Source organism: Fundulus heteroclitus, chromosome 8, assembly GCF_011125445.2.
Source record: "Fundulus heteroclitus isolate FHET01 chromosome 8, MU-UCD_Fhet_4.1, whole genome shotgun sequence".
NCBI classification, from domain to species: Eukaryota; Metazoa; Chordata; class Actinopteri; order Cyprinodontiformes; family Fundulidae; genus Fundulus; species Fundulus heteroclitus.
Window position 1 is genome coordinate 2,761,104 of NC_046368.1, and position 13,419 is coordinate 2,774,522.

Genomic DNA, 13,419 nt, shown 5'->3' on the forward strand with positions numbered 1-13,419 from the left:
TCTGAACCATGACTGACATCTAGTGGTCGGTGTTGTGCCCTGGATGGCGCTCCTCTCAGGGAACCCACTGCTGATGAGGCGGAGGTAGGCCTTTCTCCAGACGTCTCCTGTCAGGCTCCGCACATCTTCTCCAGCTGAACACAGAGCTGATCTGGGGTCAGTGGAGTCCCATCGCTGCTGTACACGTCCAGCTGGAAGAGCTGCGAGGAAGGTTAGGGTCAGCAACGTACATCCGCCTCAGCAGAAATAAATAAAATCACAAGGTGCTCCAAAGGAAAGATGCAAATAAAAATATCTGATTTACTGAAACGTCTGCAGCACGTTATACGTAATAAAAGCTCACAGATCTTGGGGCAGTGATACAAATAACTGGTAGGAGAACAGAACCCTGCGGAGCAAATAGTTCTGCAGTAGAAAAACAAACAAACCTGATCTGCACCAGATGTGAGCGTAGACTAAATGACTCCCTTATACAGGAAATTGTTTGACCAATCTGTATAATCTGATTGAATTTGACTTTTGAAAGTGCAGTGAGACATGGCCGGTTCTAGACAGGGGCCAACAGGGGCCCATGCCCCTGTAGAACTGGTCCTGGCCCCTGTTATGGCCCCTGTACTAAAGACATAACATTAAATACACTTCTAATAATTACTGGCAATGGCAAAGAAACTGGTTGGTCACTTTGACCAATTTTATTTTTTACCTATACAGTTTTACTCTAAGAAGGATATAAAAATTAAGATGTTTCACGTTTAGCTTTAGCCGTATTGAGCTGGGGCCAAAGTTTTCAACTGCTAGATCAGGGGTCTGAAATCTGCAGTTCCAGAGCCACAAGTGCCTCACTTAATATTATTACACAGTTAAATATTGCCATTTTATTGTTTCATTCCTTTGTTCTGTGCTCCTGTGAAAAAACACTGGCCCCACCTTGGCCCCCCTGGTAAATTTGGTCTAGAACCGCCACTGCTGTGAGATGACATGTTTCATCAACTGGCGCTATATAAATAAAATTTAATTGAATTGATGCTTTCTAAGCAGAAACCAGACAGAACCAGGTCCAGCTTCTACAAACACCAACGAGGAAGAAGCCACATGTTCTCCAGTTGTTGAGTGAAGGACACTAATAGCTAATTAAGGCTTCTGTTTGCTGCAGAAATTAAATTATAAAAAATAACCAGGCAGCAGAGAAATGTATGCTTTAAGCAGCTTTAAATAACAGAAAACATTAAAACATCTAAATAAAACTGAGCTTGTTCTTAAAAACAGACCGATATATGTTTTTATTCCCAGTTAACCCAGCTGAACTGACCTTTCACCCAGTTAGCATGAGTTGAACATTAGCCATCTGAGCTAACTAGCTCCGGCTAAGCTAAGCTAACAGCTGGGGAACTTTAGTCAGAAAACATTAAATATTTTCAAGCCCAATTACATAATAATTCTGTGGGTTAAACAAACTCGGAAATTTAAACATATTTAAAATTTTCTCTGCTACATTAGCTGGTTCTGTTTTTCCTCACCACTGCTCTGCTGCAAAAAGCCAACATTGTGGGTCAGGAATGCCCACAAACTGCAGTCTGAATGCGGAGAGGATCAGCTCGGTGTTTTATGTCAGATGAACCTTTAACTGTTGGACATCTGAAGAAACCTGCTGAGCAGCTCCAAGGCAGAGAAATGCCTTACATATTGGTCAAAAATCTGTAAGGCAAAAACCATGACCTCCAATGGTGCTTTAGTCTGTCTTAGTTTATTTAAAATGACTTTATTTTATCCATCACACAGCAACACAGAGGCAAACAACTATGCACACTCTCATTCAATTTAGAGAGAATCAATTAACTTAACTGGACTGATGGAGGAAGCCAGAGTACCAGGAGGGAATCCATGAAGGGACGTTCCCTCAAGAACGACTCCAGGCCAGGACCTGAACCCAGGCTTAATCAAACTCTAACCTTCTAGCTGCAAGGCAACGGCGCTAAAATATCCTCCAGTTTTTAGCTTCTAAATTGTCCTCAGGTGTAAGTGTGCATGCCTGGTTGTTTGTCCTTTGAGTCTCTCTGCTGCCCTGCGATGAACAGATAACCTGTCCAGGATGGGCCCTGCCTATGAAATATTTCTCTTAGTGTTAGGGGAAAAACAACCTTCCTAAGTAGCTTTATGAATTGTTGCTTTTTAAATTACAATTTAAGGATTAAACGTTTGCACATTTCTGTTTTTACAAAATAAAAATAAATAAATCAAAGAAATATCAGTAATCTTTTTTTTTCTTTTTGCTTTTTCTACCTACTCCTTTTGATCCATGGTATAACGAGGACATACTGTGTATATATTTGATGCATCTCGTCCTACTTGACTCCTCTTTCCTATGACTACTGATTACTGAGCCAATGTGACGTGAATTTCTCCAATGTGAGATCAATAAAGCTTATCTTATCTTATCTTATCTTATCTTATCTTATCTTATCTTACTTGGTTTATTTAATTATAAAAAATTTTTTACTGACTGTTTTTCTGAAATGCTCTAAAAGGACTGAATTCTGTATTTATTTGTTTATTGTTATTGGGCTACAGCCATTTCAACAACAGACAGTGACAAACTTAATTGAAGTGTTATCTTAAAATGTACATAAAAAGTCATACTTTTTATGTAAAGTGTGAAACAACTGGTTCATAGTTTTGTGTTTTTTCCTTTGTTGTCTTTCAGAACCTATTGATCTCTGGAGGTTGATTAAAATGTAGTTTTGTCTAATGTAATGTACTCTAAGAGATCTTTATTCAATATATTTGCCAGTATCTGTTGAAGAGGTTCTGCTGTTTTGGATACATGAATAGCACACTGTCTATTTCCCATGCATTGTTTATATTGTTACATTGTTTTTCATCTCAATTGTTTACATAAATCGCTGCTGCATCTTTATCCTGAAAAAATAGTGCTGTGATTTTGTAGAGTGATTTCTAGAGTGATTCTTTTCAAGCTGTATGCAAACGATATTTTGTTCTGTACGCACTTTGTGCATACAAAATGACAATAAAGCTATCTATCTATCTATCTATCTATCTATCTATCTATCTATCTATCTATCTATCTATCTATCTATCTATCTATCTATCTATCTATCTATCTATCTATCTATCTATCTATCTATCTATCTATCTATCTATCTATCTATCTATCTATCTTAGGTGAATATTCACGTTTGTCCATATCCAGATGTAGTGGCGGGTGTCTGCCACCTGGTGGCAGCGCTGAGCTGCGCTTGCGTTAAATCCGCTGAGCAGAGCGTAGAAGAAGAGTGCGGCTCGCCATGGCGGAAACAGAGCAGCAGTCAGGTAAAGATGATGTTTCAGCTCTCTGTCACCAACTCTGTGGCTAAACTGGCAGCTGCGGCTCCACTCCCAGCAGTTAAGGCGCTTTTCTGCGTTTTACTGCCGATAATTATCCGCTGACACCGGAAACTGGTCCGTTTGAAGCCGAAGCTGTGTCCATATTCCGAGTTTTTACATCCATCTGACACTCCTGAACTGGTTCTGTGAATATTCTAGTGTTGACATTTCCAACAGCGCGTTAATAACGTCAGGAAACAGCGATAAAAATGTTCACAGCTCTTTGTTCGTTCGTGACAAACAGTTTTATTCTTAAAAACTACATTATTTAAAGCCTTTTATTGTGAACCGGGCGACTGGTGGAGCTTCCAGCTAATGAAGCTCATCAGCTGTTTGTTTTAGCTATGAAGGAAAATAAAACTGCAATAACTTGTGCTACAGTTAAAACACCACAACATGCATTAATATAAGTTATGGTGGAAACTTAAGGATGTTGGTGGAGGAGAACAGAGAGGGTCAGAGGGAGCTGCCTTGTGTTGTAGATCCAGACTAAGCATGGCTGTGTGTGTGGAGGAGCTGTGGTTCTGCACCAGGAAAGCTGGAGCTGGGAGGATGTTAGGGAGGTGCAGGAGCTGTAGGACGGTGGTGAGGTGTGCTGTAGGCGGGTCTGAGTCAATGATCTGAGCCCCTTCTGGTGGTTGTTGTGATGGACGTCAGATGGGTTCAGACAGTAGTAGTAGTTTTTCAACTACTTTAAGTGCTAAATATTTTTGGTTTAGCAAACAGAGATCTTTAGATGATGATAAAAATTATCTCATTTGTTGAAACTGGGCAAGTATTGGCAGAGTTATGACTGAAAATAAGTCAAAATAATCACAATTATGGACAATAGAAAATAACTGAAAGATATTTACAAATTAAAGACACATTAAAAAGGATGATAACTTTTTTTTTATTAAAATAGATATCAAAATGAAACTTTGCATGCATTTAGGTGGATAATAGACAATAAAATATTTAATTTTCACTTTCTCGTGGCTAGTTTAATGATTTCAGACAGAAATATGATTATTTAAAGAACGGACTCCGGAGCGCTTAGCGGTGTCCACCTCCTGGGCAGAGTCACTGTCACGGTGGGGTCTGGTTAAGGGAATCAGATTTCCATCAAACTTCATAATTATTTGTTATTATTTAAAAAAAAAAAAACCTGAATGATTAATTTCAATGACTGGGATGCTGCACTACGTGCTTTTTGCTGTTTAAACCTAACTTAACATGTACAGTCGTGAAAAATGATCAGTACCTCATTACTTTTTATCAAGTTAAAACAAAAGTCTCTTTCTCTGTTCTCAGATTAAAAACAGCCGGTCTTTCAATCAGAAAAAAAAACACGAATTGTGCGTAAATTGCATTTAAATTCAAGCAGAAAACTAACCGCTGAAAATGAGACAACGTCGTTGGAGCGAACAGATGGAGGAACATCTACAGAGATGGAGGTTTGTCCTGGAAAGCAGGTGAAGCAACGTGCCAAAGCAGTTTAGAACAGGTGGGCTAAGAGTGTCAGGTGTGTTAAAAGTGAGTCTCAGCGAGAAGGAAAGGAGAAGAGGATGGTGGTGAGACCAGAGATGGTGTCTGGTTTAGAGACAGGAGGCAGAGATGGAGGTGTTGAGGTTCTCTGGGAGAGACGAGGATGGAGATGACCAGGAATGAGTCCATCAGAGGGACGGATCAGGTTAGATGTTCTGGAGAAGAAGCCAGAGAGACCAGGCTGAGATGGACATGTCCAGAGGAGGACGGTGAGGCTGGAGCTGCTGGCAGGAGGTCTGGAGGAGGACCAGAGAGGTAAAGGTGGAGGTAAAGAGGACATGGAGGTGGCTGGAGAGGGAGAAGAAGAAGATGGAGGTAGATGGAGACGCCTGGAAGGGAAACACCAGAAGAAGATTATGGATATTAAGTTTCTATTAATCTTCATCCATTATTATTTTGTATTTATTGTTAAATTAGTTAATTAGATTTCCTGTGGATGGCAAACGAGAGACTATTTAACAGCCTCACATCTTCAAACTGATAATTATGCATATATTACAGGTTTGTTGGTGTTTTAGTTCCAGGTTTGAAATGATGAGGATAAATTGGGTCAGAACCAGAACCGTCAGCTGTGCCTGGTTAGATGAAAACAGTTGGTCTGATGGGACCGGCTGGCTTCCTGTTGGGTTGTACGGAGGCTGGGATTGGACCGTGTAGCTGCGTCCGAATAGAACCGGGGCTGAAGAGATGCTGGAAGAAGGTTGTGGGTTTGAATCCCAGCCTGGTGTTGGGCTTGTTGAAGGAAACCCAGAACTTCTGACCCAAGTCGTACGGTTTAAAGGGTAATTCTGCCAAATACTGAAGTTACATTATTCCTCTGAAGTTCAGAAAGTGCTTTTTAAATGTGTGAAAAAGTGTGTTTTGGTGCCGTTTGGGTCATTTTCAGCTCGACTGAACCCGTTTAAGAGTTTTAAAACCCCTAATTAATGCTAATTAATATGAAATGGACCTTTTCAGCCTCTTCTCCTGAAGATGAAGCGCCTGAAGCTGGTACCACCTACATCCTCCCCAAGAAGGAGATCAGCATGGTGCCGGATATGGGAAAGTGGAAAAGGTCCCAGGTACGATTCCTGCCCAGAACCGGCACAGGCCGTAACATAAGCTGCAGGTTTATCAGGATTTAAGGTGTTCTGGTTCTGGTTCTGCGTGGCGACCCGTCCTAAAGCGCCTCCCTCCTCCTTCCAGGCCTACGCCGACTACATGGGCTTCATCCTGACGCTGAACGAGGGGGTGAAGGGGAAGAAGCTGACCTGTGAATACGAAGTGTCTGAGGTGGGTCTCCTTTAGATTCCCTGGTACCAGACGCAGGTTTGGACCCATTTCACAGGTTCCAGCCACGGTTCTGCTGATCTCTAATCCGTGTTGGTGTTGCAGACGGTGGAGAAGCTGGTGGACCTGCTGGGAACGCTGGACCGGTGGATAACCGAGACTCCCCCCGTCGACCAGCCGTCACGCTTCGGCAACAAGGCCTACAGAACCTGGTTCTCCAAACTGGAGCAGGTTGGGTCCAAAGTGTCTGTCACACACGTGTGAATGTTCCCCGCTGGACGGCGGGCCCGGATCATGTTCTGTTTGTGTGCCAGGAAGCCGAGGCCCTGGTGTCGGCCGTCCTCCCTGCAGAGAAAGCGGCTGCGGCTCCAGAGGTAGCCGTCTACCTGAAGGAATCGGTGGGGAACCCGACCAGGATAGACTACGGAACAGGTAGTCAGAACCTTCTGCAGATGTTCTTTACTGCAGTCTGGCTGCAAAGATGTTTAATTGACTCTTTGCGTTAAATGGCTTTAAGAAGTGTTACTACCAGTCGTTCCGGTCCCCGTCTCCCTGGTAGCAGGGTGTTTGCGCAAGTCTTGAAAGTCTTAATAAGTATGGAATTTTGAAACACTGTTTTCCAGACCTTGAAAAGTCTTGAATTTTGTGTGAAAGTCTTAATAAAGTATGGGGAAAAAATGTATGGTAGAATTTTACAGTATGCTCAAAGTCATTGTGAAATGAGAAATAGGAAGGTAGGCTATAAAACTATAATTTTACTAACTGGTCACGTACTGTATTAGCCTAATGGAATCAAACACTTGTTTGATGTGAAATTCATGTACTTGTGATTTTCATGTTTTGAAACGTTTTCATCAGTAAAAGCATAATTTACTGTGAATAATGCATTTGTTCATTGAATACTAGCCTATAAAAATTAACATTTCTAATAAACAGTTTGTACAATCTCAACCAATGAAGTAGGCAGTAGGCACACAAGTATACAAGTACATAAAGTTAAGGTCTTGGGAAAAAAATATCAGTTTTAAAAAAGTCTGGAAAAAGTCTGGAATTTTATTTTGGAAAAAGAGCAAGCACCCTGGGTAGAGAAACAAAGGCACTTTTTTTATTTTTTTACACTCGCTGCCTCCAAGACTTGCCTAAAGTCACCAATTTGCCAACATGAAGTAAACGCACTTTATAGTTTTATGTTTGACTGCCAGTGATCAGTGAAATCTTTACTACTGTCCACGCTGTGACTGAAGGACGAAGCAGGAACTGTTCAGAGCTGCAGACGGAGACAGCTGATGCTAACAACAAGCTAGCTTAGCTTTTAGTGCGTCGCTTACACGTCTTTTATCTTGCAAAACGAAACTCTTAGTAATAATAAGTAATTATAAAAATTGTACCAACGTACCTGGTGTAAAAGCGGATGTCGTCATCAGATCCTGCAACGCGCTGCAAACCAAAGCGGCTTCATAGCTGCAGCCACCCAACCTGGACTCGGTGATTCAGTGCAGATCCTCAGTTTCATTTACCAACTTGTCCCGTCGTCACAGAGATACAATAGTCGTGATCTGGAGCCTCAGTCACATCCATCTCAGTGTCTGGGTCCTCTGCTGGAGGACTATCCACCGGAGGGCAGCGTTGCCACACACTGAGCCTCACAGGGACCAATATGTAGTTGTTCCACTCAAAGAGAACAGGTATCGCCTTTCTTCAGCCTCCAGGAGTCTCCACTACATCTCCTGGTAAGAAATGTCGGCTACATTCTCTGGTACCTGCTGTGGGAGTGAAGCTGACGCGTCTTATTTTAGTTAGCCACTGCAGACGCAGCGTTATCAACCGGGAACGAATGGATAATAACGCTGAAGTGCTCAACATTACCCTATAAACCTGTAGACAGAAGCCGTGTTGTGCACAGAGCCTATTATTTAATCCCCATATGCATCTTCGGTCCTTCCTTATTGAAGTCATTTTCAGAACCTCAGGTTGTTCTCACCTTCTGCACAGTTGGACCCGAGCAACAGAACCACCCTGAGGGTTTGTCTGTCTCCTCAGGTCACGAAGCGGCGTTCGCGGCGTTCCTCTGCTGCCTCTGTAAAGTCGGAGCTCTGAGGATATCCGATCAGCTGGCCATCGTCTTCAAGGTGTTCAACAGGTGAGCTGACCATAAATAATACCTGCGAGAAGATCCAGTCGGACCCAGCGTCGGTTTGTACGTTCAGGGTCTGTGACCCGCTCACAGGTTTGGGCTGTTTTCACTTTTTGTCAAACTGAAATGTTTAGTTATTAATATCAGAACACGGCGACGCGACTAAATGCAGAATAATGGACAGAATGTGTCCAAACCAACCTGGATCTGTGTGGAAAAGTCCGTATTAACCAAAGGTTCTGGACACCTGAGTTCAGTTTCAAGCAGAACCGGACTAAAGGATCTCAGAAAGCAGAACGTCTGGATTCCTGATCTAAAGAACTTCCAGAAACAAAGTCTCTGACGTCCTTCCGTCTGGAAAGGGTTCCAGATCCAGATCCAAGGCTTTGGGCTCCAGAGAACCTCAGTCAGAACCGGTATTCACATACGGAGAACACATGGAACAGTGGAGCCTGACACACCAGAACTTCTCCAGAACCTCATCACGACTCATCCAGAAGAACCCAGAACATCTGAAGCTCCGCAGGCCTCACTGCTGACGCTAAGGTCAGAGGTCACAGTTCAACAATGAGAGAGAGAGACATGGGAGAGATCCTAGACCAGAACCACTGCTGACCCACAAGAACACAAAGACCCGTCTCAGATTTACCAGAAACATCTTGATGATACCCAGAGACCAAAGTGGACCTTAGTGGAACATTTCAGTTACATCTGGTGTAAAACTAGAAGCCCTTCAGAACCAGAACATCATACCTAGAGTCGGACGTGGTGGTGAGGAGGTCAGGGGATGGTTTGCTGCTTCAGGACCTGCAGGACTTGCTGGAACTGACGGAACCATGAGGAGATCCTTGAGGAGAAGGTCCGACCGTCAGCTTGTGACCTGAAGCTCAAGGACAGTTTGGTTCTGCAGCAGGACGACGGTCCAAAGCTCAACACCAAGTCCTCCTCTGAACCACTCAAGCAAAGGTTTTGGAGTGGCCTAGTCAAAGTCCAGGCATCAGAAACTGAGGGAGGAACACCCAGTTGTCGGGGTTGGGGAGTGATAACTTTTTCACACATGATCAGGTGTTTTCTTTTAATAACTATTGTTAGAAACTATCATATCTACTCAAGTTTTCCCTCATAATATCCTGTGTTAACATGCTGGTGAAGATTCTCAGTCATCAGGTCATGGTTATTCCAAAAAAAAGTAAAAAACAAAGCAACTGGACTTGTTTTCCGTAGTTGAAGACGTTTCGCTTCCTCTCCAGGAAGCTTTCTCAATTCAAAAAGTTACAAGGCCTTTGTTTGGCAGTAGTATAAAGCTTGTTACTCCACATTACTCCAGACTTTTTGAATTGAGAAAGCTTCCTGGAGAGGAAGCGAAATGTCTTCAAACTACGAAAAACAAGTCCAGTTGCTTTGTTTTTTACCTTTTTTTTGGAATAACCTGTGTTAACCTTTCTAAGTGTGACAAAAAGAAATGGGATCTGTAAGGTAGTGAATATTTTTTCATGTTATTTTGCCTTTGCTGTGGGATCAGAACCTGAGTCTGAGTCCGTGTGTTTTCTCCAGGTACCTGCAGGTGATGCGGAAGCTGCAGCAGACCTACAGGATGGAGCCTGCAGGGAGCCAGGGCGTGTGGGGTCTGGACGACTTCCAGTTCCTGCCCTTCATCTGGGGCAGCGCCCAGTTCATAGGTGAGCCTCAGCGGCGATGAACCGCAAGGTGAACCACGCAGGAAGTGACATCAGAACCAAACGGAGAACAAAGACGCAGCTGCAGAGGCTCATATACACCAGTAACCAGGTTTATGGGAAATTATTTATTCCCCGTCGTGCTCCTGATTGGTTAGTTTAACATTTAAAGTAATATGTCTTCACTAAAGGCTCCTACTGAACTCAATAAAGGTTTAAAGGTCAGAAATACATAAAATACATTTTATATCTGCTTAATTAGACTTAATTAATACCAGAGGTGGTAAAGTAGCCAAAAATTTTACTCAAGAGTAAAAAAGTACAGAGTATTCATAACAGCTGATGATCTAATATTTAAAAAGTTATGTTAGTCAGACTGACAAAAATATAAGGTTATGTGCAAATGCTGGTATTTTAAAGACAAAAATAAAAAAAATTATACAAATAATATAATTTAACAAAGTCGGGTTGCCTCGTTGTCGTTGCGATGACCCTGATAACTGAGAATTTGCACAGGCAACATAATTAAGCCTGAAAGCAATACTTACATCGTTAATGTATAAACAGTATGTTAAAACAATGATAGAACAGAACAAAGTACTTCCAATAACTATATTTAATATTTACAGAACACTCATCAGACCTCCAAATGAATCAATAATCTCAGCAGATAGAAAATAACATTAAAATAATAAAGCTTATGTATAAATCAGAAGTCTCACTTTAACATAAACTCCAGGTTTTTGTCTCTGTTACATTTCTGGTTAAAACAAGTTTTTGTTCTTTATTCGTAAAGTTACTCACAGCAAGTAGAGTAGCCAGAGATTTACTGAACTAAGAGCAGCGATACTTGAGTAATAATATGACTCAAGTAAATATAAAAAGTACAGCACAGTAAGAATATTCCTAAAAGTACATTTTGTTGAAAAAGTTACTCAACTAAATGTAACTGAGTAGATGTAACTAGTTACTACCAGCTCTGACACCTGAAGAGTAGAGGTGGGCGGATCGATCCTAGGATCGATACTATCGATACCAACGCGGGTATTGATATTGAACAATATTCTTTTAACAGGATCGATCCTTTTTATTCTCTCCCGCGCGCGCTGACTGCAGCAGATTCACCAGACCAGTCTCCCCTTCTGTGCCAACACCGGCACTCTGCTGCTCCCCCTCCCCTCTCATACATGGCTCAGCGGCGCCAGCCAATCAGCACGCAGGCTCAGCCTGTCCCGCCCACTGTGCTCTCTCAACTCAATATACACAAACAACCGCCGCGCGCGGCTCCTGTTCAGACACAGAGAGAGAGAGAGAGAGAGAGAGAGAGAGAGACCGCCAGAGCGGAAAAACATGAAGAGAGAAATATGTTTTGTAAAAAGCCGGTTAAATTCAGTGGAAACACAACAAATTTATCTAAGCACGTGAAATACCATGAGGAAGAAAACGTCGAGCGACAGAGGAAACTTCTCTGATTGCCCCGACAGACCAGACCCACAGACTGACGTCACTGACTGAGGCGTTTCAGTCCTCCGGAGGACATCCAGGTAGATCAGAGCAGCAGTTCATGTTAATTTTCAAAGTAGATATAATCTATGATATGTCACTGGAGCCCACACATAAAATGTAATTAAGACCTTGAAAGAACCCAGTACATATATCCTATTAAAAAGTATTATTTAAGATAACATTAGCTAATCCTTTATTTATCCCACGACGGGGAAAATTATAGGATTAAAGCAACAAGCAGGTGCAAACAACACAGACAAAATTACATGAGGATTGAAAGATATAAGAGGTGGATTAGGAAAAAAACACTGAACATAACATTATTATTATTATTTAATTGTAATAATAAAATAAAAATCAAATGTTAAAAGTATCGGTATCGGATCGATATCGGCGATACTGCCCCTTGTATTTACTTGGTATCGGATCGATTAAAAATTCCCGGTATCGCCCACCTCTACTGAAGAGGAAACTGATGTAGTAAATGCTTCCGGGCAGCAGGGGGCAGCAGAGCCTTTCCACGCAGACTGACTCCTGCATCTTTGCAGCTGCTCAGGCTTTTTAGGCCAGTGGGTCCATGCCTGAAGTTATATCCAGCATAAACCCACTTTACCACAAACTAAGTGCACCCCACCATCCACCAGCCTGAGGAGCCTCTCAGCAGTCGACTTCATCAGCCTCTCACGCTGTTTGAGGAGTTCTGGACCTTCGTTAAGGTTCCTGCTCAGCGGAGTCCCATCACAGTATATCTAGGGGTGGGCTTAACATTTTATCACAATATATTGTGGTACTATTGTGATTAGGATAAAATCTACGATAAAAGATTATCCACAGCTTCTTGCAGCTTTTTAGATAACTGAGGGTCTAACGGCGTATCACACTGTATATCAATCCGCCCAGCACATAAATACTGGGCTTAAAAAGCATTTAATAGTGTAACATAACATATTAAAAGAAAAAATTTAAATGTGTCATCATAACACAAGTTACATAAATATGTGTGATTTTTTTTTAATCACCAAATAGCACAAAGTAACTGCATTTAATTGCATTTTTTTAATTGATATTTGTGCTGCTCTAAGAAAGCAACAGTGAAGAAATTAGCAAAAACAACCATCCTGATAATATTCGCTGTTTTGGTGGTTTTCAGACACCTCTAGTTGGAGTTTGTCGTCACGGTAAATTTAAATTCTTATTACGATAACTAATGTTTCCTGATAATGATGAAACAATACGATAAAGGCCCAAGCTTCAGTATATCCACCAGGTTGAGGTCTGGACTTTGATTGGACCGTTGATTCTTTTCTTCTGTGTTTAGGACGGTTCTGCAGCTGCAGCTCTAGAATAACTCGCTCCACTGAGGAGTTCATGTTCAGTACCAAACTTTTTTTATTTCCAGCCCATATCATGAGTCCTCCGCTACCGTGCTCCAGAGTCGGTCTGACGTCGTTGTTTGAGGGAAAAAAATGTTTTTTTTAATCAACAACTGCATTAATCTACCATTGTGTTTTAATGAGTTTTTTTTTTTTTTTTTTTTTTTTTTTTTAAAGACATTGTGTGTTCCTTCCCATTAGACAAAACATAAATTATCTCTCTGCCAAACTTTGTTTTTGACCTGATATCAGGGCACATTTTAAAGCCTAAAATCATGAAGATTTAAATCTCTGAAACAGCTTTAATTTACACCAATTTAAGTGAATTGTTTATCAGACAGACCACTGGTTGTGTTACAAAACGGACGGTAGATTCTTGATCGGATGAAAGGCGCCACCTGTTGGTGACCGTGGAGACTAACACGGTGATCTGTCCTCAGATCATCCAACGCTGGAACCTCGGCACTTCATCGATGAGAGGGTACTTAACGAGCACTATCAGGACTACATGTTCCTGGACTGCATCAAGTTCATAAATGAGGTAGGGAAATCA

At 41.8% G+C, this 13,419-nt stretch overlaps 1 protein-coding gene across 1 annotated transcript in view; it reads left to right on the top strand.

The window, feature by feature from the left end:
• Positions 1–3,210: 3,210 nt before the first annotated feature.
• ptpa (protein phosphatase 2 phosphatase activator) overlaps positions 3,211–13,419 on the top strand; it is a 31,195-nt gene continuing 20,986 nt past the window's right edge. The window contains exons 1-8 of the mRNA XM_012853533.3: positions 3,211–3,327; positions 5,866–5,969; positions 6,094–6,180; positions 6,283–6,408; positions 6,492–6,609; positions 8,218–8,317; positions 9,866–9,990; positions 13,307–13,407. Of these exons, the coding sequence (XP_012708987.1) occupies positions 3,303–3,327; positions 5,866–5,969; positions 6,094–6,180; positions 6,283–6,408; positions 6,492–6,609; positions 8,218–8,317; positions 9,866–9,990; positions 13,307–13,407 (786 nt within the window). The 5' untranslated portion in view covers positions 3,211–3,302. The remainder of the gene's footprint in view (positions 3,328–5,865; positions 5,970–6,093; positions 6,181–6,282; positions 6,409–6,491; positions 6,610–8,217; positions 8,318–9,865; positions 9,991–13,306; positions 13,408–13,419) is intronic.